General features: G+C 57.3%; 4 protein-coding genes across 13 annotated transcripts in view; 1 reads left to right on the forward strand and 3 right to left on the reverse strand.

The window, feature by feature from the left end:
- The window catches only part of Zgpat (zinc finger, CCCH-type with G patch domain), a 26,730-nt gene extending 25,156 nt beyond the window's left edge, over positions 1-1,574 (reverse strand). Inside the window, exon 1 of the mRNA XM_005409947.2 lies at positions 689-1,574. Within this exon, the coding sequence (XP_005410004.1) occupies positions 689-1,275 (587 nt within the window). The 5' untranslated portion in view covers positions 1,276-1,574. The remainder of the gene's footprint in view (positions 1-688) is intronic.
- A 106-nt stretch (positions 1,575-1,680) lies between these two features.
- On the forward strand, positions 1,681-10,806 carry Arfrp1 (ADP-ribosylation factor related protein 1). The gene is made up of 8 exons (XM_005409945.2): positions 1,681-1,774; positions 2,278-2,376; positions 2,815-2,902; positions 3,112-3,194; positions 8,091-8,172; positions 8,486-8,556; positions 9,527-9,627; positions 9,701-10,806. The coding sequence occupies exons 2-8, from the start codon at positions 2,284-2,286 to the stop codon at positions 9,786-9,788; spliced, it is 606 nt and encodes a 201-aa protein (XP_005410002.1). The 5' UTR covers positions 1,681-1,774; positions 2,278-2,283; the 3' UTR covers positions 9,789-10,806.
- An 804-nt stretch (positions 10,807-11,610) lies between these two features.
- Positions 11,611-13,371, reverse strand: Tnfrsf6b (tumor necrosis factor receptor superfamily, member 6b, decoy). Its single transcript, XM_005409952.1, has 3 exons — positions 12,726-13,371; positions 12,441-12,644; positions 11,611-12,019 (listed from the first exon to the last, which is right to left on the reverse strand). Exons 1-3 carry the CDS (start codon positions 13,147-13,149, stop codon positions 11,733-11,735), a joined length of 915 nt encoding a protein of 304 aa, XP_005410009.1. The 5' UTR covers positions 13,150-13,371; the 3' UTR covers positions 11,611-11,732.
- A 102-nt stretch (positions 13,372-13,473) lies between these two features.
- Rtel1 (regulator of telomere elongation helicase 1) overlaps positions 13,474-26,354 on the reverse strand; it is a 46,324-nt gene continuing 33,443 nt past the window's right edge. For 4 of the 10 annotated variants that reach the window (XM_013507445.1, XM_013507437.1, XM_013507438.1 and 1 more), the window contains 22 exons: positions 23,082-23,138; positions 22,910-22,991; positions 21,076-21,208; positions 20,854-20,967; positions 20,718-20,758; positions 20,476-20,561; positions 20,228-20,305; positions 19,750-19,827; positions 19,213-19,359; positions 19,013-19,128; positions 18,660-18,783; positions 18,394-18,544; positions 18,109-18,266; positions 17,345-17,440; positions 16,213-16,411; positions 15,863-16,003; positions 15,170-15,337; positions 14,665-14,889; positions 14,398-14,553; positions 14,190-14,303; positions 14,001-14,104; positions 13,474-13,876 (listed from right to left, as the gene is read on the reverse strand). In XM_013507445.1, the coding sequence (XP_013362899.1) occupies positions 13,796-13,876; positions 14,001-14,104; positions 14,190-14,303; positions 14,398-14,553; positions 14,665-14,889; positions 15,170-15,337; positions 15,863-16,003; positions 16,213-16,411; positions 17,345-17,440; positions 18,109-18,266; positions 18,394-18,544; positions 18,660-18,783; positions 19,013-19,128; positions 19,213-19,359; positions 19,750-19,827; positions 20,228-20,305; positions 20,476-20,561; positions 20,718-20,758; positions 20,854-20,967; positions 21,076-21,208; positions 22,910-22,991; positions 23,082-23,138 (2,649 nt within the window). In that variant the 3' untranslated portion in view covers positions 13,474-13,795. Of the gene's footprint in view, positions 13,877-14,000; positions 14,116-14,189; positions 14,304-14,397; positions 14,554-14,664; positions 14,890-15,169; positions 15,338-15,862; positions 16,004-16,212; positions 16,412-17,344; positions 17,441-18,108; positions 18,267-18,393; positions 18,545-18,659; positions 18,784-19,012; positions 19,129-19,212; positions 19,360-19,749; positions 19,828-20,227; positions 20,306-20,475; positions 20,562-20,717; positions 20,759-20,853; positions 20,968-21,075; positions 21,209-22,909; positions 22,992-23,081; positions 23,139-26,354 lie in introns of all 10 variants that reach the window. The other 6 variants (XR_001231981.1, XM_013507440.1, XM_013507439.1 and 3 more) reach the window with 6 other exon arrangements.

Below are 26,354 nucleotides of genomic sequence, written 5' to 3' on the forward strand. Positions count from 1 at the left end.
AAACAAACAAACAAAAAATAAAGTAAAAAGTAGTAAAAATAAAGCTACACACGTAAGACATCATGGCAATAAGTGTATTCACATGAGAGATTCCTGTCACATTTGTTATCAACACAGAGGTTACTTCTTCAGCAGCATCTTTATGTTAGATTAGTGGTTCACCATGAAGTATTTATGGTTAAAAAAACAAAACTAACTCCTGGAATTTGTTTTAAAGTAGCCCGGGGTGGCGGGGAGCAAAGCAGGGAAAACAGATAAAACGAGATTGGAAACTTTAATACCTAAAGAAGTTGGATGGCAGAAGATGGGCAGTTGTTATTACACTCCAACTTTTTGTATGTCTGAAATTTTCCGTAAGTAAATTCTGTTTGCTGGGAGTGTAATTCAGGGGTACAGTGCTTGCCTGGCATTCAGGAAGGGCTGGGTTTGATTCCCAGCACCGCAAAGAGGGAAAAACACGTATTTAAAAAATCTCACTCGGGAGAATAAAACGGACGGTGGGGCAGTGCTTATTCTTTTCAAGATAAGCCCTTCCCGACTTCTTTATCTACCCAAAAAAATCGAGCTAAACGCCCACCGCTGTGCAAAAAGCCTGCCCCTCGTCAGCACTCTGCTGGGAGAGGACAAAAGACTCCCAGTGGAGAGAGAGAGCCTGCCTGCCCCGAACTGCGGGCAGCAAAGAGCTTACCTGCAGTTCTCCTTGAAGCGGCACTTCCCCTCCAGGAAGAACGGGCACGGCTTCAAGGACTTGTGAGTGGGGTACAGGTAGAGCACGCGGACACAGGCTGTGCCATCCTCTGCCTCCTCGCTGCCCACCACCATGGCATTGTGATACTCCAGGGTGCCCCACGCACTGTAGTAGGGGGCGTTCACCTTTGCTCCGTTGAGCTCGTCCTCCTGGTCCTCCTCCTCCTGGTCCTCCTCCTCCTGCCCAGGTTCAGTGGGTTCAGGTGCTGCCTCTCCCTCAGGGCCGGACTCCAGGTCTGCCCTGGGAGTGGCGGGCGCCTCCGCGACCTCGGCAATGGCCTTCTGGAACGCCAGGTACTCGGCGTCCTCCCGGGGTGGGCACTCTTGGTCCAGCGTGGCCAGCAGTTTGCTCTTCCTGACAGACACCAGGCTGGCCTCGGTGAGCTCGATCAGCTCCTTCAGGTCGCCCTGCAGCTGGCGCAGGTCCGCCTGCTCGGAGGCGTCCAGGCCCGCACCCAGGGCCAGCTCCACCTGCCGCAGCTGGCCACGGTAGGTCTGGAGGGCCGTCTCTAGGCTCTCCTCATCCATCCCGACAGACAGGCTGGTTTCTCGGACGGCGGGACCGGTCCCGGAGGAACGGCGCGGCCAGCTGAAGGAAGAGCAGCCAGGTGAGCCCCGGACCCGCGCCCTGCTCGTGAGCCCCAGCCAGCGTCCAGGCGAGAAGGGACGCCTCCCTTAAACGGTGCGAGCTCGCTCACAAAGGGCGACCGCTGGGGGGTAACCGGACTCGGCCCTGCGCGCCGCCCCTCCGCCTCCTCGTCGTGGGACCGCAGCCAGGGTTTGCAATTCGCACACCCGCCGGCCGGCTGGCCCGCCACCCGCCGTTCCGCCGCTCGCCGGCCTGGCCTACAGCCGGAACTTCCTCTCCGGCGCTTCAGCTGCCGGAAGTGCCCGCACGCAGGGGTCACTGCGCGCGGGGGCTGCCGGGACGCGGCTCCGCCCCTGTCCCGTCAGGCGGCGCGGGAGGTCAGCGCCGGGTCAGCGGGGTGAGGGGCGCGACGGCGGCTCTGAGAGTCCGGCGGAGCAGGTTGGCCGCGGCACGGGGCAGGGGCGGCAGGACAGGGTGGCGAGGACGGACGCGGGGTCACAGGGGCGGCGGAAGCGGGGCTGGTGGGGCCGGGATCCCAGGGGTGGGCCGGGCGCAGGCGGCCGGGGCCCGGGGCCCTGTGGCGGGTCCGCGGCGGGAGCCTGGCCTGAGGCGCGGAGCTGGAGCTCGCCAGCCCCGAGCCGTGACTGGGAGCTGTGCTAGTGGGAGGGGAGGCCGAGGAGTGTTTTCAGAGCGGGAGGGACAGGCACGGGCCTGGAGTTTGAAAGGCTGACCGCTGCCGCGAGGGGAACCTCCGCAGTGGGAGCGGCCCGGGAGGAGGTGGTGGCTGGTTGTGGAGGCAGGGTCAGCCCGCGGGGAACGAGGGGTTGGGAGCCACGCTGGCCCCAGATCTAAGCAGCCCGCAGGACGGACGAGCCCTGCGGGGAGGCCAGCGGGAGGCGGGTGCGGGTTGTGCGCGCCACGACTTCTCTTGGGGTGCCCAGGGCAGGATGTACACGCTGCTGTCGGGGCTGTACAAGTACATGTTCCAGAAGGACGAGTACTGCATCCTGATCCTGGGCCTGGACAATGCTGGGAAGACGGTAGGTACCTGCTCCCCTACCAGCGCCGCGCCCTTGCCTGGTGGTCTGGTTTAGCTTTCATCTTGGCAGCTGCAAATTCACTGCCCAGACTGACTCCGAATCCCTCCTGAGGCCACAGGATGGTCTCTGCCAGCTTGTGTGGTTCTGGTGGTGGGGTTGCTACTGGTTGAATCCCCAGTATTTTTATTTTTTGACAGGGTCGCAGTAAGTTGCCAGGGCTGGGCTCCAACTTGCAGTCCTCTTGCCTTACGCTCCCACAGTGCTGGGGGACTGCTGGTGTGTGCCACCATGCTGGCCTCCACTAGCTTCTTGAAGAGCACTTCTGCTTGTTTCATCCTTTCATTTTTTAATGGGTAGACCCAAGAAGGGATATTTGGGGAGCTGACTTGGAAAACTTGCTCTCTAACTGCCTCTTATTATCTCTCCCTCTCTCCTCAGACCTTCCTGGAGCAGTCAAAAACCCGGTTTAACAGGAACTACAAGGGGATGAATCTGTCTAAAATCACTACCACCGTGGGTCTAAATAGTAAGGGGACACTTTAAGGCTTTGGATTTAAGGGGACCCCTAAGGATGCTGTGATGTCCACAGCCTAGTCGGCCAGTGACCAGAGCCCTGAGCCTCTGCTCAACCTCCCTGCCAGGGGCACTAATGTGGTTTACCCTGTCCATGGAAGAGTTGGGACTTGTGTGTCAAGGATTAAGGTCAAAAATTTACCTGTTCTTTCTTCTCCCTAGTTGGCACTGTGGATGTAGGAAAGGCTCGCCTCATGTTCTGGGACTTAGGGGGACAGGAAGAGCTGCAGTCTTTATGGGATAAGGTAAGACATCCACCATCTTTCCCCTTGCCTGGCACTGCCTGCCCCTGTGCAGTTTCTTTCCAGATGGCAACCTTCAGTTTCTTCCTCAGTGAGAGAGCCTGTTACGTACCTTGTTCCTGAGGATTTTCTCCAGTTATTTCCTGCTTATCCCTGTCAAACTCTCAGCCGGAGTCACCACAAAAGTGACAGTAGGGGAGGTCCCACAAAGGCATGCCTGGCCTTCTCCAAGTAGGGCTAGTTGAGATTCCAAAAAAAGAAACACTGCTCACCAGTCAGTATAGGGAACTTACTGGGGTTAACTCAGAGGGGGCTGTAGCCTGTCCTCTGGCAGACAGCAAAGAAAAGGATGTTCAACAAGTACAAGTCCCCAACAGAGGGGCCAGGAATGGGATTTATATGAAAGTTAAGGAATCTCCTTCAGTTTTTTTGAGTGTTTTGGGAAACAACCTAAACATCTTATCAATACCTGGAATATTTAAGGCCCCAGCTTGGGCTCAAACCTGTGGGGAAAATCATGCAGCTGGCTGTTTCACAGAGCCAGCAAGACATCTAAAAACTAAGAGACCCTCAGTTTCTTCCTCAGTGGGGAAGGCACAAGGCCCATGTTTCCTGGTGGGTCAGCCCGCCTGCCTTCTAGCTTATTACCAACTTGTCGTGGTGGCCTCTTCCCTATCTACGGGAGCATATCCTCAAAGGTAGACAGCAGGGGCTGGGGATTTAGCTCAGTGGCACAGCGCCTGCCTGGCAAGGGCAAGGTCGTGAGTTCGATTCCTGGTACCAGAAAAAAACCAAAAATAAAAAAATTTTAAAAAGGTAGATAGCAATTGCCTCCCCTTTTAACAAAGGTTTTAGACATTACCGAGACTACAGTGTGTTATCCCTCACCCTGCATGCCCCTAGAATATAATCTCTGTCCTGCTCAGCCTGTCTCAGACTTTAAATCCAGCACTAAGCAGGATAGACCCAGCTGTTCTGTCAGGGAATACCTGACCCATGGGTTGGCATGGTGGGTATGGGGTAGTTCATGGCTGAATTGCAGATGCGTTGGCCACCCTGATACCTGCCAGTTGCCCTGTGTTAGAACCAATGCCCACATTCTGATTTTGACCCAAGTTCCCTTTCCTAGGACCTACCAAATTATTCCCACCTACCATGACGTCTAGATAAAAGGGTGGCATCTGTCCTGTGACCAGAAAGTTTCTGACATACCCTCTATGGCCACTTAGGTCAGACAAAAGATGAACAAGTTGAGATCTTCTTGGTTCAAATACCTGGTGTATGTGGGTAGTCATACAGGTGATGACATTACTGTCACAGGGTGGGAATAGATGTCAAGATAGGTTGGGTATAGCATGCATATTAAGGATCAGTACCAGGAAGACAGCAGGGAGGGCACAGGGGAAAGGTCAGCTTGGGCGACTGGGTCAGTGAGACAATGGCTGGCCCAATGGGAAGCACTGGAGGAGAGTTGGTTGGTCGTGAATGGACTGTGTCAGCCAGAGCTGGGCAGGACTCCATATTGCTTCCTGTGGGTCACTACTGTGGCAGGTATGACCTGGTAGGGTGCCTCTTAGCAGCCAAAGTGGGAGCCAAAGTTAGGCCATCTACTGTGCACATAGTCTGCTTCTTGGAAGCAAGGCCACACTGGAGCTCACATGCCTGTACTGGCCACAACCCACCTGTACTCTCCTTGGATCTGTGCCTCTGTGTTGGGGAGTAGCTCCTCCTAAGGGAAACTGGCAGAGAAAAGTGAAGGGCTGGGCTGGGGATTTAGCTCAGCGGCAAAAGTGCCTGCCTGGCAAGCGCAAGGTCGTGAGTTCGGTTCCCGGTACCGGAGAAAAACCAAAAAAAAAAAAAAAAAAGTGAAGGGCTGGACTAGAGTCTTTGCATCTCGTGTGGCATTGTGCTCGTCTTTATTACCACTTCTTTTGCTGGGCTGTGACCTCATTCTGGTGGTCTGAGCTCTTTTCCTGAGTTGGCAGCCTTTCTTGCCACCCTAAGCTGTTAACCCTGCCATTGTGGGGTCCATCTGGACACAAGGAGCCCAGCATGCCCCACATAACCATGATTTGTGTCTCGGGTTTGGCTCAGACGGCTGCTTTGGTGGGCAAGGCCCCTAGTCCTATAGACCCCAGAGTTGGGATAGGCAGCCCCTCAGGGTCCTGGGAGAGACGGGAGTAGGAGCTTCTGCTCTCACCCTGGTTCTTGGGTGCTGTGTCCTTATTCAAGCCCAGTGCCTGAGGACAGTCTCCAGTTGGGACACTTGGTCACATCCTGGGATCTGGGCCTCTGGTTTGCTGTCTCCTCATGGGCATGGCAGCTGGCTAAACCCCATATGAGAGTGTCTGGATGGGCAGCCTGTGCTATGAGTGGCTTACAAGGTCCTTTGTTATGGCATGCAATTCATGGGCTGATGTGATGGTACATAGGATCATGTGCTGATGTCTCATACCTGAGGGACCCCCATTGCTCCAGAGAAGACAAACTCCACCCACGGGCCCTCTGATTTCCTTAGGAGATGCCACCCAGCACCGTTGGGCTCATTGGCACTGCTGCTGTTAGGCTGAGCACCTGGTGGTGGCTCCATCAGTCTTGCTCAGTGGTATATGAAGCCTGTCCTATTAGGCCTGTAGTCTCTCACCATGGCTACTGCATCTTCATTGTCCAGCACTACATCACTGTTGAGCTTGCCAAGTCACCTCATCCCCAGTGGATGCTGTAGTGGACCTGGAGATGGATCACTCCATATAACTGCTGCTTCCACCTGCCCCAGGTCTCGAGTAGTTGTGCTGCTGTCCACAGGTCTGCACACATGCCAGTCTCTGGCCATAACTTCTCACACAGGGAGGACCAGCTGGACTGCCTGGTCTCTGTCCACAGGGATGGTATGCCTTAGGCTCTGTCCGAGTTACTTTCTTGTTGCGAGGACAGAATACTTGACACCTACAAGTTAAAGGAGGAAAGGTTTATTTGGCTCACAGTTTGTAGAGGTTTCAGTCCATAGTCGACTGGCTTCAAGGCAGAGTGGCACATGGGAGAGAAGAAAAAATTTAAGATGTGGCAGGCAAGGAGCAGGGGCAAGATTAAGGGAGAAGGAACGATAGCCATGTGCCATTCCAGGTCACACCATGGTGACCATCTCTTCCCACCAGTCTTCATCTCAGCATCACACCCAGCTATAAACACAGTGGTGGGCTACTCCAGGACCACAGACCTATGATCCAGTCATCTCCCAAAAGCCCTACCTGTGAGCACATGAGGCTTTGGAGGGACATCTAGATGTGAGCCCCAGCAGTCTCTGTCCCTTAAGACCTGGCTTGAGAAAGACTAGTGCAGCTACCATATACCTCTGGCCTATCCCAGAGGATGTTCATTTGGGCCAGCCATGAGCCATGCTTGGGTGTTTCCCTCTTTTGCTTACACAAGGTCTCCATGTGGCCACAGATGTGAGCCCTCATTTGGGGGGTTGATGTCCCATTTCCATCTCACTGGCTGCTGCCGGGTTGTCCACCTTTGCCAGGAAGGAATGATGGGCTGCTCTGGCTGCATGTTCCATCAGTCTGGCCTGTGGTTACCATGACACTTCTGCCTTGCTTGGGTCTATGGTACCATGTGCTGATTTGGGGGCTTACTATAAACCCCACAAAGCATCCCTTGAAGGGGGGAGCCCCCCCCCAACTGTGCAGGGCTCCATAGTAAGACCTGCCAGTGCCATGCCTCTGTAGCAAGAGGGCAGTCCACTTTCCAGTAGCCAAAGCAGCTCTCATATGTGGGTCTCACTGCAGAGCCCTGGAAGACATCTGGCTCCACTGTGGAAATTGCAGGTGCTGTAGCTTTTCTATTACAGTGGTGGGGTCCCTAAGGATCTTCCAGAGCCAGCAGGCTGCTGTCTCTCCACCCCTCCTCACCAGCCCTCCTCGTACTGGGGAACAAACCCAGGGCTTTCACACTGAGCTATATTCTAGCCCTTTTTTAAAATTTTGAGGTGGTCTTGCTAAGCTGCCCGGGCTCAGCTTGAGCTTGCAGTCCTCCTGCCTCTCAGCCTCCTCGAGTGCTGGCATTACAGGTGTGGACCACCACTCTTGGCTTCCCATCCTGTTCTCCACTTTCAGGTGCATGTGACACTCACTCCTCCTGCCCTGTCAAACACACCCTTCTCCTAAGTCAGTGTTGAGTTATGTTGTGCTGGGGAGGAGGAGCTGGCCTAACCCTGAGGCCGTAAAACGGCAGGCGTGTCTTGTCTGTGCCTCGTGGATGTGCCTGGGTTAATGATCTTTTCTGATGGGTAGAAATGCACTTCCTAGGCCTGGTCCCTTCTACCGCGTGGGTCTGTAGCTCCTTGCCTGCCATGTGTCTTGCCTGTGGTGCTGGTCTGGCCTGTAGAGGTCTGAGCTCAGCATTTGGCACTGTCCCGGAAAGGGCAGGCAGGCGGCTTAGTAAGCAGCTCTGGGAGGCTCATTGGAGGCACGCCTTGCAGCCACATCTGTGCCAGCCTCCACACGAGTGCCCACATGCACCCTTATGGGAACTGCACTGCCATCTAGGCTCCTCCAGCCCATGCCTTCCCTTTACCTGTTCCTCACCACCGTTGGGCTGAAGGCTGCATGTGTGTTCTCAGGAGCAGCAGATGGGCAGAGGAAGGCCAGCTGCCTCACCAGGGCTCTCAAGGGGCTGGGTACCTTCACTGCTGAATCTACCCCAACCCCAAAGGGCACCCTGCCAGTCTTACAGTTGGAGCCGTGCCTATTCCCAGACCATGGCTCCTGGGGTGGCTGCCAGTTTCTGCCTGTCTTTCCCTCTCGTGGGCCTCTCTTGGTGGCCGTAGTGCAGGGCCTGGCTGAATTTGCCCTTGGCGGGGTGGCAGCTCCAGTCCCAGCTCCCACTGTTTCCTTCCAGTACTATGCGGAATGCCATGGCGTCATCTATGTCATTGACTCCACCGATGAGGAGAGACTGACAGAGTCCAAGCAGGCATTTGGTGAGTGTAGCCTGGTTACACCCAGAAGGGAAAGAGATGATGAAGTCCCAGGCTTTGTAGGGAGGACCCTGGGGAAAGGTCAGGTCCAGTCTGGATGTCCCACATGTCCAGAGCTAGCCTGGAGAGAGGCTGGCCTAGCACCTAGTTGGAAGTGTCCTTGTCCTCACTGAGAGGGCCCCAAGCACACTTTCTGTGATGAAGCGGGAGGAGGAGGGAGCCCTGTACCTTCTGACTGTGCCTGCGGGCCCCTGGGCAGGCCCCGCAGTCAAGGCAGGACGCAGCATGTGAGGTACCCCCTCTCTCACCTCCCCAGAGAAGGTGGTTTCGAGTGAGTCTCTTGATGGTGTCCCCATCCTGGTGCTGGCCAACAAGCAGGATGTAGAGGTGAGCCCTACCCTGCCTCCTCAAAGTTTCTCTAGGGCATGGGGAGGCATCCTCAGGCATGTAGGCCCAGTGTCCACCTCGGTGTACAGAGCCCTTCTCGAGGCCCCTTCTGCCCCAACCCTCAGCACCTCCAGCTTGCTGAGCTCTGTTCCACTCTGGGTGTCACTAGAGCCACCAGTGCTTGGGCAGGCCATCCTCTGCTGGAGATTCTCCCACCCGGGGCACATGGCTGCCCCCTCCCCAGGAAAGGCAGGGACACCTTCTCTCCACTAGAGGGCAGCTGAGCTCTGCCCAGGGTGTGGGGAGACCCAAACAAAAGTTCTGAGCTCAAAGGGCTAGGGTGGGGAGTGCAGGTAGGTAAGGACCAGCATCCATGCCAACCACCCCTCAAGCCAGGGCCCCCTCTGAGGTGATGCTGCCCCAGAACTGCTGGCTACACTAAGTCCCTGGTGTCTTGTGGCGGGGCTCAGCACAGAAGAGGCAGCAAGCAGAGAGGGCTGGGGAGGCTCTGTGCCCAGTGCCTCACGCCCCCCACTCCCTGTGGACCTAGTGCACCTCACCTGCTTCCCAGAGTCTCAGAACCACTAATGAGGGGTGTCTGATAAGGGCAGGAATCGTCCTTAGCTGCCCATGGCTGCTGCTCCTTCCCCTCCCTCATGTCTGCCCTTGGGCCTCACAGCCTCACCTCTGCTCCTTGCCTGGGGCTCACTGTAAAGGCTGTCCTCAGGATCAGGGCAGCTCTGGGTTCCTGGTGACCCCTCGCCGGAGTGTCATGACCAGTCTTGGGTGGACATGGAGTGACTGTGGTATCCTGACTGTGGCCTCTGTATGAGGACTCTGGCATCCTGGGAGGGCCTTGCTTCACGTGGTCCTCTGGGGCGAGGGTCTGGCACCCTCTGAAAGCACCGGGCTGAAGGCTAAAGCGGGGCAGGCCATGGGCTGCTCCTCAGAGCCTTGCCTCCTCCACCAGACGTGCCTCTCAATCCCTGACATCAAGACCGCATTTAGCGACTGCACCTGTAAGATCGGCAGGCGAGACTGTCTGACCCAGGCCTGCTCTGCACTCACCGGGTGAGTGCAGGCTCCCCCGCTTAGGGGTCTTGGGACCAGAGCCAGCCCTCGCTTACACCCACTGTCTCTGCAGCAAAGGAGTACGTGAAGGCATTGAATGGATGGTGAAGTGCGTCGTGCGAAACGTCCACCGGCCGCCACGGCAGAGAGACATCACGTAGGCACAGCCAGCTCTGCCGTCTTGGACGGTTCATCCCCTAGTGCTGGAGGAGCGTGCTCCCTGCTGGCTCCTATGCCACTGATCCTGGGGGTTGGGTTTGCTTTGCCCTTTGGTTCTTTTATTCACTTTATGTTTTCTCTAAGACAAATTTTTTTCTGTGTCTGGAAAAGTGTAGGTATCCAGAGGCTTTTGCCAGGGGTCATGGGCAGCTGAGTCTGCCTGACTCCATGTTGGCCACTGTAGGCCTTAGGTCCTGCCTGACACTCCCGAGGGCCCTGGAGCCCTCTTCAGCCCAGACTGAGGAGGGTGGGAGGCAAGGTCTTGGCTGGACAGGCCTCCCCAGGCCTGCCTGCCACCCAGGGGGAGTCTAAAAGAGCTGTGTCAGAGGTGGGAGTTTGGCTGTGGCAGCTGCTTTGTCTCATTTGCCCATGGAAGAGGTAGATGCGACGGTGGCTTGTCCTGGAGCAGGTGTGGGGGCGAGTATTCCCTTGAAGAAGATCTAGTCCAGATGGCCGCAGGCCAGGAGGGCCCTGGGTTTTGCTGCAACCTCAGGACAGGGATAAGACGACATGGAAGCCATACCTACCCATTGACCCATTCTTACCTCATTTTAATGTCACAGGGAGTGGAGTAACACGGGGAGGTTGAGCTGGGTGCCTGTGTCTTTATGCCCCTGCCCCACTCTGGCAGATTGGGCAGTGTACCTGGGGGCATTTGGGTGGTACCTAGGGCATCTGGTTGAGTAAGGTGGGCTGGGTTCCCACAGAGCCCAGGTCAGCGGTGCATTGGGTATGCATACCTGGCCCTGACTGGCCATGAGGGGAGGGTCCCAGATATGCCCTGGGAACAGGTGTTGGGATACCCTCTGGGGAGCAGTGGCCCTGCAGGTAAGCTGCTCTCTGACCTGCCTACGCAGCACTACTTGGGAAACTGGCTGACTGCTGTCCCATTCCCGTGTGGACAGGGTAAGAATGCAAAATAAAGACTGCCTGACTGGCTCCTGTCCATCCATCCCTCCAGACAGCCCAAAGACAGAATTCTTTGCTGTCCAGACATAGTTACTACAGCAGACAGTTGCCACCCTTGGGTGCCAGGGGACTGGCGAGTTATGGCCTGACTGCCTGGGCACTCTCATCCAACTGCTGCAGGAATTGTCCTGGCCAGGGCACCGGAGATCTGGTGGCTCTTTGTCTAAGGTCAGGTCACAGCAGACTGCTTCCTCCCCTGGGGACCCTGAGAGGAGGCTGGGAAAGGTATGAATCGGCAGCTAGCAGGTGTGTCAAGGTGCAGTTTCCATGACTCACAGGGAGGCCCCTTTCCCCTCACTGGGGACCTGGTGGTGTCACATAGGTTGGTTCCCAGGACCTGCAGGAAGGGCTGAGCCTCCAGCCTTGGGAAGGACCTGGCTGCCATGGAGGACGAGGGGGTGGTAGGACAGTCCTCCAGGTCAGTCTGGACAGAATGGAACTTCCTCGGAGCCTCAGAAGACTTGGAGACTGGGGGCTAGCCTTGGGTGGACCCCTTGGAGATCCAAGACATCTGGAACAATGCCATTGCTTGCCACCAAGCAACACTATCCAGCCACAAGCAAGAGTGGGGGCTAACAGAGGAAGTGGGGGCATACCCTGCAGGCAGGGAGAGTGGGCTCAGGCCCATGTCACTGCTGCTCCTACCAGGACTGATCGTCCCCAGCCAGCACAGGAAGTGGATGGTGGTCTGCTTTAAGGTCTGAGGGGTGGGGTGTGGGTTAGGAAATATCAAAGGTGTGACCGTTCTTCCCAGGCATCCCTGCACTCCAAGGGTAGAGGCACAACTTGAGGGTATCAGGTTTAAGTGGCTTTATAAAATAAACTTTGCTCAGTCTCTGGTGTGGTTGACAGCCATACTGGTGCAGGACTAAGTGAGAAGTGCACCGTATGGAATAAATATGCCGAAAAGCTGGGACTCAGTCAGCTGGGAGGAAGCGAGCATGGACGCTACGCTGCAGGGACTGCAGCCCGGCTGCACGCAGAGCTGCCAGCAGCTGCGGGAGCAGTGGCACGTGCCGCGCCTTGCTGAGCTCAGAGAGCCGTCTCCGCAGCTTCATCTGCAGGGCTGCGCGGCCCTCCCTGGATGGCGACAGACTCCAATCAGCTGGTTCCCCTAGGGCCTGCTGCAGTCGCTGCAGCCTTTTGAAGGAAATGTCTTGGAAAGCCACGAAGTCGATGACGGCGCGCTCGCACTCCTCTGTCCCTGCAGAAGAGGGGAGGACACACGTCACTGAGTTCACAGAACAAAACTGCACTGAGCAAGCGATGGAAACTTCAGCTGTGCTGGGGAATACTGGGCAAAGGTGGAGAGCAGGAAGCCATCCACTTGCACTCCTGGCCAAGGTGCTTTAGGGCCAGTGTGTGGGGAGCTACACGGGATGCCCAGGGCGAGTAGGGGCGGGGCCGAGGATCGGCCCCTTCCCTGGTAGGCTCTCCTACCTCTAGCTCTCAAGGAGTGTTTTCTAGTGCTGCCTCAGGGGTGGCAAAGTGTGCCCATGGGGCCTCAGGTGAGGCTCCGCCCAACCTGCATCTTCATCCTCTGCCACCCCCGGGAAGAAGTCCCCGCCTCCACAAAGCTGCAGACCCTAAGTAGCTGCTCCCACCCTTCCCCCACCCTGGCTCACCTGGCTCTCCAGGCCCATCAGTGCCAAGCGGGAAGCCAGTGCAGTTGGTGCACAGGGTATCTCGGGAGGAGGAGCCTGGCACATTGAGGGCCAGGCCCAGAGCTGTGCAGTTGCGGTGGGGGCGGCACTGCTCTGAGCTCGAGCTGCTGGCTGAGAAAGTTCCTGCTGGACAGGGCTGGCACTGCGTGTTCTGACTAGGAGTCCCTGGCAGGAAGAAGGCAGGGTCAGTTGGGGTGCCCTTGTCCATTTCCCGCTCCCGCACCCCTCTCCACGCCTACCACCCACCAGGGGCAGTCACTCCGGCACCGGGCGGACACTGCGTGTGCTCCAGGCAGAAGCCTGCGTGTGCGAAGAAACCCCGGCGGCAGCGGCAGGCACGGTTGTGGGTGGCGCTGCACTGCCGGGCCTCTTCCTCGTGCTCCCCGCAGATGATATTGCAGTAGCGGCAGCGCTCCAAGTAGTTCCAGAATTGCGTGTAGTGACGCGGCGGGCAGGCCCCACACGTCGTGGGCTGGTCGCGGCGGCACGGCTGCTGCACGAAAGTGCCCGGGGGACACTGGGCGCAGGTCAGCCACTCTTGCGTCGCCGTGTCCTGCCACAGGTACGTGGGTGTATCCGCCACCCCGCGCATGGCCATCGCTAGCAGCAGGGTCGGCAATGCCCACGGCGGGGGCAAGGATGATCGACTCTGACTCTCTGGCGCCCTCATGGTCCTCTGGGGGTCAGGATGAGCCCTTGCCAGCCTTGCCGAATGTAGGCCGGGATCTCTGCCCCACACACTCCAGCTCGGCTGCTAGGCAGCAAGTATATGGGACACGTAGGGCGGGCCAACCTCGTCACACCCTGCGGGAACCCCCTACTTCCACCCCCAACCCTCCCCACCCACCAACTGCCCCTACTCCTGGGCACCCCTCCCAGAACCGCCTTGGACTGAGCCCTGGGGTGTGGTCGGCGCCAGCGGTTGAGGGTGATGGGAGGGCAATTCTGCCCATAGACCAGTGCTTGTAGGGCTTGCTCAAAGTGATAAACAGGGTGCCACTGCCAGCAGTTTTTATTAGATCTGTCCCTGAATGACAGCAGTCACACAGCTGAAACAGCAGCTCTCACGAGCCAGCAGCAGGGAAATCTCTGGGAAGGAGACATCTTCCAGGTGACCACCTAGGCTTTGAGGTTTCTCAGGGGTGGCCCCAGATCCCAAGTCACAGCTCCCACCTGACTGAAGCCTGCAATGGGCCTGGCACTTAGCACCAGGCCAGCCTCCCTATCAGGATGTGGATGGAGGCCCATAGCCCGCAACAGGGCTGGACCAGCCAGCATGGAGCCGTGTCAGGGGCCTGCAGCATCTCCATGGATGCTCACTGGAGCTTCGGCCAGAAGACCTGTGTGAGGCTCTGCTTCCTGATGGCAGCAAAGCAGGCTGGACATGTCCTAGAGGGCTGTGGAGACACAGGACACGGGGCATGCCTGCTGGGTACTGCAACTGCTGAAAGCACACCCCCACCCCCCTTGGCTGAACACCTAGGACGATGCCTGGTTAGGACCCAAGAGCCAGGCACCAACCTGGAGGTGCTGTTGCCAGCAGGCCTGGCAGCAGTGCAAGTCACAGGAGAGGCACTGGAAGGTCACTGTGTTCTCTGCCCTGCAGCCTGGGCACGAGAAGCCTGCTGCAAAAGGCCTGCTTGAGTTTGCTGGGCCTGCTCCAGGACACCCCCAAGCCTAGTAGTCCCTACAGCCATTCCTATGGTTTACCATGGTTAGGAAGGCCAGGGGGCAAGTTAGGCTCCTCATGCTCATCTGGTGTATGTTTAAAGAAAGAGAAGATCTTGCTGTGGGTCCTTCTGGGTCTCTGTAACTGTGAGGGGCCTGCAGATGAGAGTCAGAGGTTGTCAGGTGCATCCTCCTGATCCCCTGGAGGCTGACAGGGCAGGGTGGAGGAACAGGCTGGCAAACTTCCCACCTGGTTGGGGAGCACCATTGGTGAGCTCCAGAGGCGTGGTGGGGTTCTCCTCCTGGAGGCCCAGTAGTTCTGTGCCTGAGACAGGCAGGCCCATCAAGTCTGCACAGGTCTGTAGGAAGCGCTGCTTGTGGTGGGGACGCACAAACATGCTGAATCCTGCAGAGAGCTTGGTTCAGCCTGAGCTCTTTCCTAAACACGGCCTAGCCCTGCCCACCCCTTTCCCCACTGCACTCTTGTCCCACTTCACCCCCAGTAGGGGCCACTTGCTTTGCAACAGGGGGAGGTCCTCGGGCCTTGCAGTGGTCAGTGCAGCAAGCACAGCTAGCACTTGGTTGAGGTTGTCATCCTGTTTGTATGCCTTCAGTGCTGCCAAGAGCTGGCTGCAGCCTGCGGACCCCAGGGCCTTGCGGACATCTGCCAGGTAGGCACTCACAGCAGACTGGCCCTGCTTGTTTACTCTGGATCGCACTTGTGGACAGCTGTGGGTGTCTCCTAGGGGGATGTGCACAACATGGCTTGGGCACAGTGTTGGGGGTTGAGTGTCCCTCCCACCTCTGCCTACCCTTCCTCCCCGGAATCACTGGAAAGCCCTTCACACTGGTTGGCATGCAGAACTGAGAGTGGTACAGGAAAACCTGAGGCACACACAGTGCCCTTTTCCTCCATGGACGGCTCTGATTCAAAGCTGTTCTTAAGCCAGCTTAAGAACACATGTGACATATGATCCCCTTAGAACTGTAGGCCTGACCTGGGGTCCGCAGAAGCTAGATACCTGTGGGGGGTGGCCTGGTGGATAGGTGAGGCCCACCCTGGTTCAGGTGCACTCCAGGATCTAGCTGCCTGGCCACCTCCTTGGATTGGGTTAGCTTGAGCTCAGAATCCTTCTTTCCTGAAGACACATGCTCCTGAGGACCTGGGAGTCCCAGGACAGAAGGCAGGCCTGGCTGAGGGTGACCAGGACTTGCAACCCTCCTCGACCTGACACACATAAGCCTTGGGCACTTGGGGAAGCTGCTAGTTCCACTGGGAAGGGCAGGGCTGTCCCTCAGCGCAGGACTGGAGCAGTGGGGACAGCTGGGGTACAGATCATCCCAGTGGGCACCAAGCGCTGAGGGTGGGGTCTCTCTGACAGCTGAGGCCTCTCTGGGTAAGCCTGTGCTGGGGAACCCTGAGGTGGGCTGATCTTCAGCAAGCATGGAGACAGGCGCTGTCTCTCAATGGACTCTCAGCTCTGCCTAGACAGAGGCAGGAAGACGAGCAGACAGGTAGTGCAGGACCATGGCACATGTACCCGACATCACAAATGCAGGTCTCTCAGGGAAGCCTGGACTCAGCACTGTGCAAGGTGAGGGGGCAGGGCTCGCCCCACAATGACCTTATCATCCCCCAGAGGAGCAGGGAAGCTGGGCCAAGCCCAACCCACCCACGAGTCCAGGTGCCCCCACTCCTTGGTCTGGCCACTCACCACTGGCTTCCAGGGCTGGCACTGCCTGCTGCCTGTGGGGAAGGCCAGGCTCTGTCCGGCTGCTGCAGCCTTGACCAGTGAGCTGAATGCAGATGTCCTCAAACTGCCGTTTGTGGTGGGGCCGCACAAACTGGTAAAAGCCTGTTGGTGGGGGGTGAGTCTGGACCTGTGGGCTCCCTGCCCTTCAGCCACTGGGCTGGGGACCCTGGGGACCACAGGCCGTCCTCTTAGCCTGTTCCAGAAAGCAGGAACAACCTTGGGCCTTAGTAGCCTTATGCCCATCCTGGTAGCCCCCACCCTTCCCACAGCTGTGGCCTGTGCATGGCAGAGCCTTCTGCAGGCCAAGGCACCTTGGAGCAGGGTGTGCTTCTTGGGGTCTTCACCAAAGAGGCAGCTGAGGCAGGCCACCAGTGCTTTTAAGTCATCAGAACTCTTGTAGACCTTCAGGGCCTGGGTAAAAGTATCGAAACTGGCTTGGCTCAGTGTCTGCTTCACAGCCACCATGAACAGCTTCGCTCTCTCTTCTTGTGTACCAGCCGCCGGCTCCTCCTGATAGACACATGGTCAAGGCTGCTGTCAGGACCAGCCCTGTCCCACCTGCCCTTGGGGCACTGCAGACCCCAAGACTCCCAGGATGGTAGGTGCTACTGCCTGGTGAGGAGCAGAGGGTGGAAAAACAGCTGCAGTACTGGGGCATGGTTGGGACTCAGCCTGGCTAGGGTCACAAAGAAGCAGTCAGGAGGCCCGCAATCCACCGTGCCACCCTGCTCCTCCCCACAGCAGGTGCAACTAGAGTGGAGCTCTGAGAACCAGTAGCTCACAGCAAGAGGCATGCTCAACAGGCTGCACCCCACTTCTGCATGTCTCAGACCTGAAGAAACCAAAGCAAGGATGGTCCAGGCAGTGCCCACACTCCATCCTGCCCTGCCCAGCCCAGCCCAGCCCAGCCCAGCCCATCAGCAGCCAGTCCACTTCCTGCAGGCACCAGCCCTCACTGGGCACTGCTGGGTTCTTCCCAGAAGCTGAGGGACATGGACAAACTTGGGGCTTTCCAACAGGCAAAGGGGCTTCCTGCCTCAGCTTGCAAATCAGTTGCTTTTATCATGAGACTGGAGACATGGGGACTTTTATCTGAGACTGGGTACTGCCCCACACAGGCCGGAGCTATAGCTCAGGAAAAGCTGGAGTCAAGTGGACAGTGGCCCACCATAGCAGGAGGAATCATGGGTAGCTGCAGGCCCCAACAGAATGTGTCCAGGGGCTGTGCCACACTGTGGCTGGAAAAGGAAGATAGGCTCTATGCCACCCACAGAAGGATCTGCAAACTGAAGCCCCCTCGGCTGTCAACATTACAGCTACCCAAGAAGTCCATTTCCCTGGGCTGCTCTGGCTCACACCTGCTTGTTTGGGGGCCACCCGTTCAGATGCCAGATTTCTAGAGTGATGTGAGCAGCCAAGCAGGCTGCAGCAAGGGCCACATACCCGGCGGGTGACCAGCCTGACCTTCCTCCTTCCTCCTCTCTGCTCATCAGCCAGCCTCTTCTCACACTGAAGAGCCAGGGTAGAGTGACCAGGTGCCTGCAAGGGACACAGCTGTGGCTTCAACCCAAACCCTGAGGGCACCTGTTACACCCCCCTGGGATCCCTGATAACAGCCTGAACCAAGCCCAGTAGGGGAACCCACACCATCTTCTGAGTTATGTGACCACCCCCATGGCTTGCAGGTAGCAGTGTGTGCGAACAGCCACAGGGACAGTTTTGGCTCTAGAACGTGAGCACAGGCTCACTTTGGGGGCCTGCAGAGCAGGAATGGGGAAGGGATGGCTCCCAGAAAGAAGCAGGAAGGAGCTCCAAGTGAGACTCAGGAAATTATGGGCTACTAGGCAAAGGCCAGAGGGAGAAGGAAGGAACTCGGGGTCCCATCCTACAGACCAGGCCTTGGGAAAGGTCAGCTTCAGGTGCAGCAGGTAGCAGGAAGCACCAGGCCTTGTGGACTGTGCCAGGATGACCTGCCAGGGAACCAGTGTAGTGGGGGCTGCCTGAGGGCCAGGGTGTACCTCCACGGGGAGCCAGTGGTCTGGGGCTATGGGCACAGCCTAACTGGGCGTGCCATTTGTCCACCTGCCCACTGGGAAGTGGACTCAGGAGTACACAGAAAGGTGCCAAGGCCAAATGGGCAGAGCCTGGCCCTCAGGAGCTGAGGGCCTATGTCATCCTCAAGCATCGCCCTCGCTGCCCCAGACCACCTTCTTCCCAGGGTAGGCCTCATCCTCAGGTGCCTCAGCCTTCTGCTCGCTGTGCTCCAGGGCAGCCAGCAGCCCCTTAGGCCTCCTCTGGGCAGGGACTGCCTCTTGCTCATACTCCACACACAAGTTGTGCTCAGGGTCCTCCACAGCCAGCAGTCCTGCAGGAGCATTGGTATGGCAGCATTTATGGGGGCGGGGAGCAGCCTATAGGAAACAACTACTGCCAGGCAGACTCCTGCCTCTGCCCTGCACGGCCCCCACCCAGCTGCACCTGGCCCCACACACCTGCTGGCTCCTGCCTCAGGCTGGGCACGTGCACATCTAGACTTGTGGCTTTTCTGGTGGACAGGAGGGGTCCAGGTGATGAGGCCACCTTGGCAGCAGCTTCTCCCTCACCCGTACCTGGGGCCAGAGCCTTGGGGACTGGAGCAGGCATCTGCAGAGCAAAGGGTTTATGAGGTCTTCTTCTGTTGCTCTTTGAGGTGGGGGGACATCCATCCCCACCTTGGCCAGAGTGGGAAGCACAGCCAGGTGGGCATTTAGACACTCACAATTTTCTGAGCAACACGGAAGAACTGCGCTACATCTCGGATGACATGGCCAAAGTTGTCGTACACCTTGAGGTAGGGGCGTACCCATGAGGGCAGCTGGGCTTTGGCGTCTGCATAGGCGAACCTGGAGGGTATGTAGTCATCAGCTAAGGGTCCTCTGCTCAAGGGCCCAAGGCCATCCCTGCCCTGTAGCCTACTCCACTCCACATAGGTCTCCAAGTGGAGCCAGGAAGCTCAGACCCCACAGAGTCAGAGGCTGCCATGGGCTTCATGCAAGGGAAGAGGGTCCAGGGCACAGAAAGGACGTTGAGCAGTAGGAGTGTCTGGGGTGGCTGGGGGGAGCCCATTTGTACCTGTGGTCACACAAGAAGATGGCCCCATAGTCATGGCGGTGCCTGATGACTCGCCCAATGGCCTGGTTCACGGCCCTGGATGCCTGCTGCCGATACCACTCTTGCCCTGAAAGGAACTACAGGGCGAGAGTCTCAACCACAGGGACTCTTGGTCGCTGGGTTCTTGCTTTTCCCCTGCCCCTGGGTCTGTGGTGTCTCACCTGACCTCCAGCTTGGCTCTGGCCTCTCATCTCATCCAGGAACTGCATCTTGAGGACAACCCGGGGGTCCATACGTGGTGGGTATGGGAGGCCAGTGATAATCACACCACGGCCATTTGTGTCTGAGAAGTCCAGCCCCTCGCTGGCCTAGGACGCAGGCCCAGGAACTGCTTGGGCACTCCTCTTTCCCACTTGCCTCCACCCAAGCTTGACACTTTTCCTCAAGGTCTGTCTGCACCCCAATCCTCCAGCCACCTCTCCCTACAATGGGCAAGGGTAGAAGGAAGCTCCTTTCTTGAGCCAGGCCCATAGCTCCCAGAACCCCATGGCCAGCCCTCCCTTACTCAGCATCTCCTGGGTCTTGCCTCTCCTCAGCCTGTGCCAGTGCCCCCCACGGTTCATGGCACCTTTCCCTCCTGTCTGCTCAGCGCAGGGCCAAGGCAGGGGGCCAGCCTGCGCCCCTGGGCCAAGTCTGCTGATAGCCCCCAGCTCCCACCAGAAGCCTGGCAGGGGGAGGGCGACTCGCAAAGGTCTCACCTTGCCCCGGCACACTGCAAGGAAGGTGGCCCCACTGGACCCAGGGGAGGTGACCCGTTGGTAATAAGCATCGATGACCTAGGAGAGGGTGGTTAGCCCGAGCTCTGAGCCCCAGCCCCTTCCTCCTCCTTGAGTCATGGTGTTCCCACCTCTCATCCTGAGATGATAGCATCATCCCAGTCCCAAGTGACTCACACACAGCACCCAAAGACCGGTCACTGTTTTCTAGTGAACACAGGGAACCTCCAGCTGAGGGCAGCTGAGGGCAGCTGAGGGCAAGAGCTCAGCTGCCATTGTTACCATGTCCAAATGCTTTTAGCAGTTTTCTAAACAGCGACACACAAGCACAGGGAGGAAGCACAGACTCCTGAAGGGGTGCCGGGTACCAGCCAGAGCCCCAGGTCAGGGAGGGGGGCAATCCCAGGAGGGTCGAGGGGCAGTGGGGGCAGCAGCCTCAGACTCCAGATTGAGCACAGACCTCTGAGAAGCTGACTTTGCTCCTAGGCTCCACAAACAGAGGTTTCAGTGCCTCCATCTTCCTGGCCAAGTCTCGGGCCTGTGGGAGGAGGTCAGGGTGTGGATAGGCCCGTCACTCCACCTGCCAGACCTGTGCAAGCGGGAGGCCTGCCACTGCCTCCTCTGCACCCTGGCACTGCCCACCCACCTTGCCTAGACACTTGGCCACTGAGGCGCCCCCTCCCCCAAGAACTCAGAGAGGGGCTGTACCCGCCAGAACTCCAGGCTTTTCTCCATGACAGGGTAGGAAGGGAAGAAGACCAGGAGCCCATGGGGCACCACACGGGCGATGTTGCCTGGAGGCACATGACTGTGGTCAGGTTAGGCGCCTGGTATCTGCAGACTTCCACCAGCCCTTGGGAAGAGCGACTGGGTATGCTGCTGGCCCCAATGGGACAGCTGGGGACGAGGGCCTCCAAAAGGAGACAGGCTCCCATGTGGAGCACACATACCCAGAGTCTTCCCCAGGGAGGACAAGTACTCCTCAGAAAACCTGCACAAAGCCAGAGGGGTATCTACTGTGAGTCCCAGGGCTCAGCCCCAGCTCCCACGCCCTCACCAGACAGGCCCAATGCCAGAACCCCTTACCGCCTGTCAAACGCAGAGCTCAGCTCAGCTCCATCGGGGCCTCTGGGGATAACCCCCACCCAGAGCTGGTGCTGGTCGATGACATGTGGGTTCTCCAAGCAGACTGGGAAGGGGCTGGGACAGACAATGGGCGGCCCCTCAGGTCCAGGTCCCCAGAACCCTGGCCTACAACTGCAGGCCAGCACTCCCCACACCCAGCATGTCCCCATACTCAGCCCGTACATCTGCATCTCCAGGGTGAAGGAGGACAGGGGCGCCAAGGTGCCACTGGTGAGGATGAGGGTACGCACACCCTGCCCAACCAGTTCCCGCATGCTGTGGCCTGGGCTGAAGCACCAGTAGCTCAGTACCTTCCCTGCAGGGGAATGGGATATAAGGACAGCACTGGGACAGCACTGTCATCTTCACCACCCACCAGCAGTTACAAGGGCCCAGAGTGTAGCAGTCAGAACAAAAGTTCTCCTCTGAGACTGAGGAGACTGAGTTCAGCCTGCAGGCTGGACTCCTCTGTCAGAAGGTTGGGGAAAAGAAAAAAAAAAAGAAGTCTGGGGAGCAGAAGTCAGGCCTAAGAGAATGCTAGGTGACACCTAGACAGAGGTTAGCCAATCCTAACCCCAAATTTCTGCAGAAATTGTGGCATGAGGCACAGGGCTCAGAGACACTCTGCCAAAAGCACATGGGAAGGAAACTATTTGACCTCCTGAAATTCCAAGCACAATGACAAAAGAGAGAAAGAGAGCAAGTTCCCAGACTGGTCACGTCAGCATCAAGCAGGGTCACTGGTTCAGAGGAAGCCCACAGTTCCTTGCAGTGCCTGGCTGACTGGAGCACAGCCAACTTGCTCCAGAGACCAGGAAGCTCCGGAAATTAACACAGCACCCCCAGAAAGACTAAATGACACTCTGAAGGCAGGACCAGGCGCCAGCAGGGACAAGGGCAAATTTCCTGAAAAAGGCAAAGCCACATTTTCAGGCCTGAGAAGTTTTGTCAATCCCAGGATGGAATCTGCCCTGTCTGGGGCTGCCTTGCAAGGGGCCATCCACCTCAATGACCTAGTTTCCTAGAAACACCCTACCCAGAGAGGGCTACTTCTGAGAAGTCATATGATTTCAGAGGTACAGCAGAGCTACACCCTACTTGGCCTCTCAGCACCTGAGCAACCCACAGGATTCCCATGGCCTCACAAGTACTGTCCCCAGCCTCAGGTTAGACACTTCCTGGGAGGAGAGGCCATGCTACAAGGCCTTGAGGGCTCAGAGAACCTGGCCACACCACACCTCAGGCTGATCTTGCCCAGCCTTACCCCATCTCTTCCCACCAGGCTAGGCACATGCAAACCTTAGCACCCACACTCTCTCCAAGGGAGCTGCTTCTGCTAAGCCCATGACCTGAGTCAGCCAGCAGCCAGAGAAAGAGCAGTCCACAAAACAGAAGGGCATACACAGAAGCCCACAGGCAAACGCAGCACTGGACCTGGGGGCTGAAGGGTACCTAACAGCTCCCAGGAGTCCCAGTCTCAAAGCCACACTCGCTGCTGACCACCAGGACTAAATACCATGCGAGGCAGGTAGGACGGGTTGCACCCAGGGCCTGTCTGTCTAGCCCCTCCCCAAGCCCACTCTAAGACACCAAACATAAGAGAAGCCCAGCAGACACGAGAGAGGCTTGAGCTCACCACAGGCAACAGGGTCAGCCTCTTGCCTTTCAGACATGGCCCTGGTGCCTAAGAAGTGGTCTCCTGGCAGTGGGGAACAGGGCCTGCAGGGCCTCTCCGTCGTGCTGGCGGGACAAGGGATGAGAGCAGGCCTGCACTGACTGGCCTTGGCCAATGAGTACATCCAGGGAGGGCAGAAGGCCCTCTGCCAGTTCTGCTGCTGTCCAGCGACTGTCCGCACGTGACTGGGCTGTCACAGTATGTTCAGGCCTCCTTCAAGGTCTCTCTTACTTTCAGAAGGCAAGCGAGGAGGCCACAGATGTGCTTGGCCCAAGCAAGTGGTACTGTTGGGTATGCACTGTGGCCAGGCAGAGAGGCAGGCCCGGCCCCCAGGCCCTGTACCTTGCTTTCTAGAGGCAGTCGAGCTCCAGGCATCCGAGCGCTGAGCTGCCCTCCAGGGTCCAGTGTCAGGGTGTATGTGCACCTGGAGGGTGAGCACATACAGCGAGCTGAGGCCCTAAGTGGGTCCCAGAGACAGCCCCAGTCCTGCTCCTGTCCTGGAGGCAGCTCCCACCTTGTAGGACTGTGAGGTTCCTGGGCTGCCCTCAGCAGGGTCCAAACTGAACACGATCTGAAAGGCAAGAAGGTAGAGCACACAGGTCAAAACCTGAGGTAAGAGGACAGGGAAACTGAAGCCTCTTGGCCCAGCACACAGGACCCCTGAGACCGTCCTGTCCTCTGCATCACCCCACACTCACCCACAGGCGAGGGGCCCATCAGGTCCTGCCATCCAACCTGATGCAGCCTCAGGCCAGGTGGCAGCAGCTCACTCTGCCTGTCTTCTCTCCTCCCAGGGGCAACCTCTGTACATCAGGAAGGCAGCACCCTGTGAGACTTCCCCTCCAGCCAACACAGCCACCCTCTCTATGAGCCCCTCAGGACCCTAGAATAATCTGGAAATGTAGTAAATCCTGCTTAAGACCACACAGAATTCCTACAGGACACGAACAAGATGACATCAAAATTCACCCAGGAGAGAAGACACTAAGACAAGTTTCAGAGCAACAAAAAGGAACTTGTTTCAGCCAATATCAGAGCCTACTTGAACTGCAGCAAATAAGAGTGAGGAATAAAATGACACCAATGACAGAAGCAAAGTGGAGCCTGGGGGCAGCAGACACCTGACCTACACCAGGAAAAGGTGGACTTGAGCCCCTCACATGCCTCACACAGACCAGCAAACAGATTCAAAGCCCAAATGCTAAGCTAACAACACCGCAGAACACTGGAAACCCAATGAGACCAGCCAACTGGATGAGTCAGGGACAGACGTCCTCACGAGAGAAGTCTCTTCTCTGAAGCTCCCAAAGATGGAAAACGATATAAGTGGAGAACATATGCATCGCCTCTGGTTCAACACTCAAGATTTATGAAGAGCCCTGAAAACTGGTTAAAAACAAAACAAAAACAAAACACAACTAACAGAGGAAAGGCGCACAGAAAAGGAAGGGTGACTGGACAAAATGTACAAGATGCTCATTACAGGGAAGGAGAGAAAGCATGGCAGGAGTGCGCTCAGTAAAGCGGCCAGATCAGTGCAGGTCACTGGCTTCAGAGCGCAGGGACAGGCACACGGCTTCCACGCGACTCCCCCTGGCCCCAGGAGGCACGGCCACAACAGCGAAAAGTGGGAATCATCCACAGGGAAGCAAGGAGGTAAGCACACTGCAGAGACCCAAGACACAACAACAGACCCACGAGCCAAGAGCAGGTTCTCAGCAAACCAGGAGCCCAAAGTGAGGACAGGCCACCGCATGCCGTGCACACACTGCTGGTGCAGAAGCATCTGTCTTCGGTGTGCTGTGTGGTTGTGAGCACGCACAAGTATATGTGTGTACACTTGAGCACCGTGTGTACAGGATCGAGTACCTCAGAGGGCACAGTCTGACAGAAGCACAGCCTACAGCTGTCTTCACTGTCAGGACAGCACAGGCCAAGCTCCACATCTACCAAAACAAATCCTTGGTCTGCAGAGACAGACGTAACAGAAGCTCATTTCAGGGGCTGGCAGGAGAGGCCCTCACTTACCGAGGGACAGGCCGGCATTTTACACATAGCCAAGCTTCCTCATCCCTGGAGGGTGTCATGGGGGATCCCATGGCGACCTGCTCCCTATCCAGGATGCCTGTCACCATCCCCACCTTACTTGAAACCCTAGCACTGTGCTTCTGGGGTCCACCTTCACTTAAACTGCACATCTCCAAATGTTAGTCCCAGGTACTGCCCTCAGTGGGAAACCCTTATAGCCTGTGTGAGAACCCTCAGACACTGTCTCCTACCCAGTTCCCACTAGGCCTGTGGTTGGTCATGCAGGGTAGCCCCTCTGTCTGCCTCCAGAAGCACCACAGAGGACCAGCATCCCACCGGGGCTGGGTGAGCAGGGCTCAGTGTTCTCTCAGGCATTTTGGCTTCTGCATGTGCACCTGCTCCTGCGGGGCTTCGGCAGCAGCCTGTTCCCACTCACCCTGGTCATAGGCTGAGACTCTGACACTAACTGAGGGAGCCTGGAGTTGAGGGAGGTCTGGCCCTCTCCTCCCTGTGCTCCCCTGTGGGCAGTCTAGAGACACTCACTCTCCATGGGCCCAAGCAGCCTCTCAGTGAAGGGCAGGGCTCCTTGACCCTGCTGGGGCTCACAGTAACCATGAGCTTCTTGAAGAATCCACAACAGTCAACTCTTTTCTTTTTGGAGGCAGGATCTCACTTTGTGGTGCAGGCTGGCCTTGAACTCATCAGTCAACTCATTTTTAAACTCAGACAGTGAGAAGACAAGAGGTGTGGTATGAACTTGGCTCCAGCTCTGGCTGACACATCACCTGGCCCTGAAACACCTGAATAGGTTTGCTGGATTTGGAGAAAGGAAGAGCAATGACAACCCCAGGTAACTAAGAGAACAGCACTGCCACCTGGGCAGGGCAAGGCATGAAGGGAAAACCTCAGCCCACAGTCTGCATGCACATATGTGTATGTGTGCATAAACGTACATGTGCCAAATGCCCACTGCACATCTGACATAAGTGAGCAAGGGCTCCAGTCCAGGGAATTCAGCCCCACTGTCTGCACGTCATCCTGCCTCAGACTGGACTTCTGTGGCCTGAAAAGGTCAGGATGGCACCTGAGGTCAAGGACAGGTCAGCTACAGCCCTGTGAGCACTACCCAAGCTGCACACTCATGTCCTGGTGGGAGCACCTGGCATCTGCAAGACATGAGATGAGCAACTCAACAGTCACAGTCCTCCAGCGAGGGGGTATGGAGGACTGGTCAGGATCTTGCCAGCCCAATACCTCCAGGGCCAGGCAGGGAGCCAAGTCATCTGCCAGGAAGAATGGCAACCAAAGGCGATTCCCAACCAACACAGTGACCTGCTTTGGGTTCCAGGGACTCCATTAATGGGAAGCGTGGAGAACCACATTTCGAGGAGAGGAGGCTGCACCCAGCTCACTGCTGCCCTCTGGGCCCAGGATTGGCAGCTGACCTTGGGGCTTACATGAGAAAGGGAAGAGCTGGTTCCTGGGAGCTGCTTCTGATACATGGACCTGTTCATCCGCAGTGACTGGTCAGAATACTGAAAGCAGCTTGCCTGGCAGGAACAAGCCCCCCATCCAGGGGCCAAGAACACTCCAGGAAAGATGACATAACAGTCACTGTGGATAGTACAGGGGCCTGGTGAGCCTGGGAGCCTGGACTTCATAGAGACCCAACAGTCACTCCCAGGCCATTAGCTTGGGCAGCAGACGCTCTGGGAGCACTCACTGAATTCTGGCACTGTCTCTCTCTGTCAGGTGCTCC

The sequence above is a fragment of the Chinchilla lanigera genome, unplaced genomic scaffold, assembly GCF_000276665.1.
Source record: "Chinchilla lanigera isolate Chin_1 unplaced genomic scaffold, ChiLan1.0 scaffold00127, whole genome shotgun sequence".
NCBI classification, from domain to species: Eukaryota; Metazoa; Chordata; class Mammalia; order Rodentia; family Chinchillidae; genus Chinchilla; species Chinchilla lanigera.

Excerpts from the sequence above, each read along its gene's own strand:
- Arfrp1 (XM_005409945.2), top strand. The coding sequence starts at position 2,284 with ATGTACACGCTGCTGTCGGGGCTGTACAAGTACATGTTCCAGAAGGAC. Across the intron at positions 8,173-8,485 it reads AGAGTCCAAGCAGGCATTTG|AGAAGGTGGTTTCGAGTGAG; the intron begins GTGAGTGTAGCC and ends TCACCTCCCCAG. Across the intron at positions 9,628-9,700 it reads GCCTGCTCTGCACTCACCGG|CAAAGGAGTACGTGAAGGCA; the intron begins GTGAGTGCAGGC and ends CTGTCTCTGCAG.
- Tnfrsf6b (XM_005409952.1), bottom strand. The coding sequence starts at position 13,149 with ATGAGGGCGCCAGAGAGTCAGAGTCGATCATCCTTGCCCCCGCCGTGG. Across the intron at positions 12,645-12,725 it reads TGCCGGAGTGACTGCCCCTG|GGACTCCTAGTCAGAACACG; the intron begins GTGGGTGGTAGG and ends TCTTCCTGCCAG. Across the intron at positions 12,020-12,440 it reads TGATGGGCCTGGAGAGCCAG|GGACAGAGGAGTGCGAGCGC; the intron begins GTGAGCCAGGGT and ends CCTCTTCTGCAG.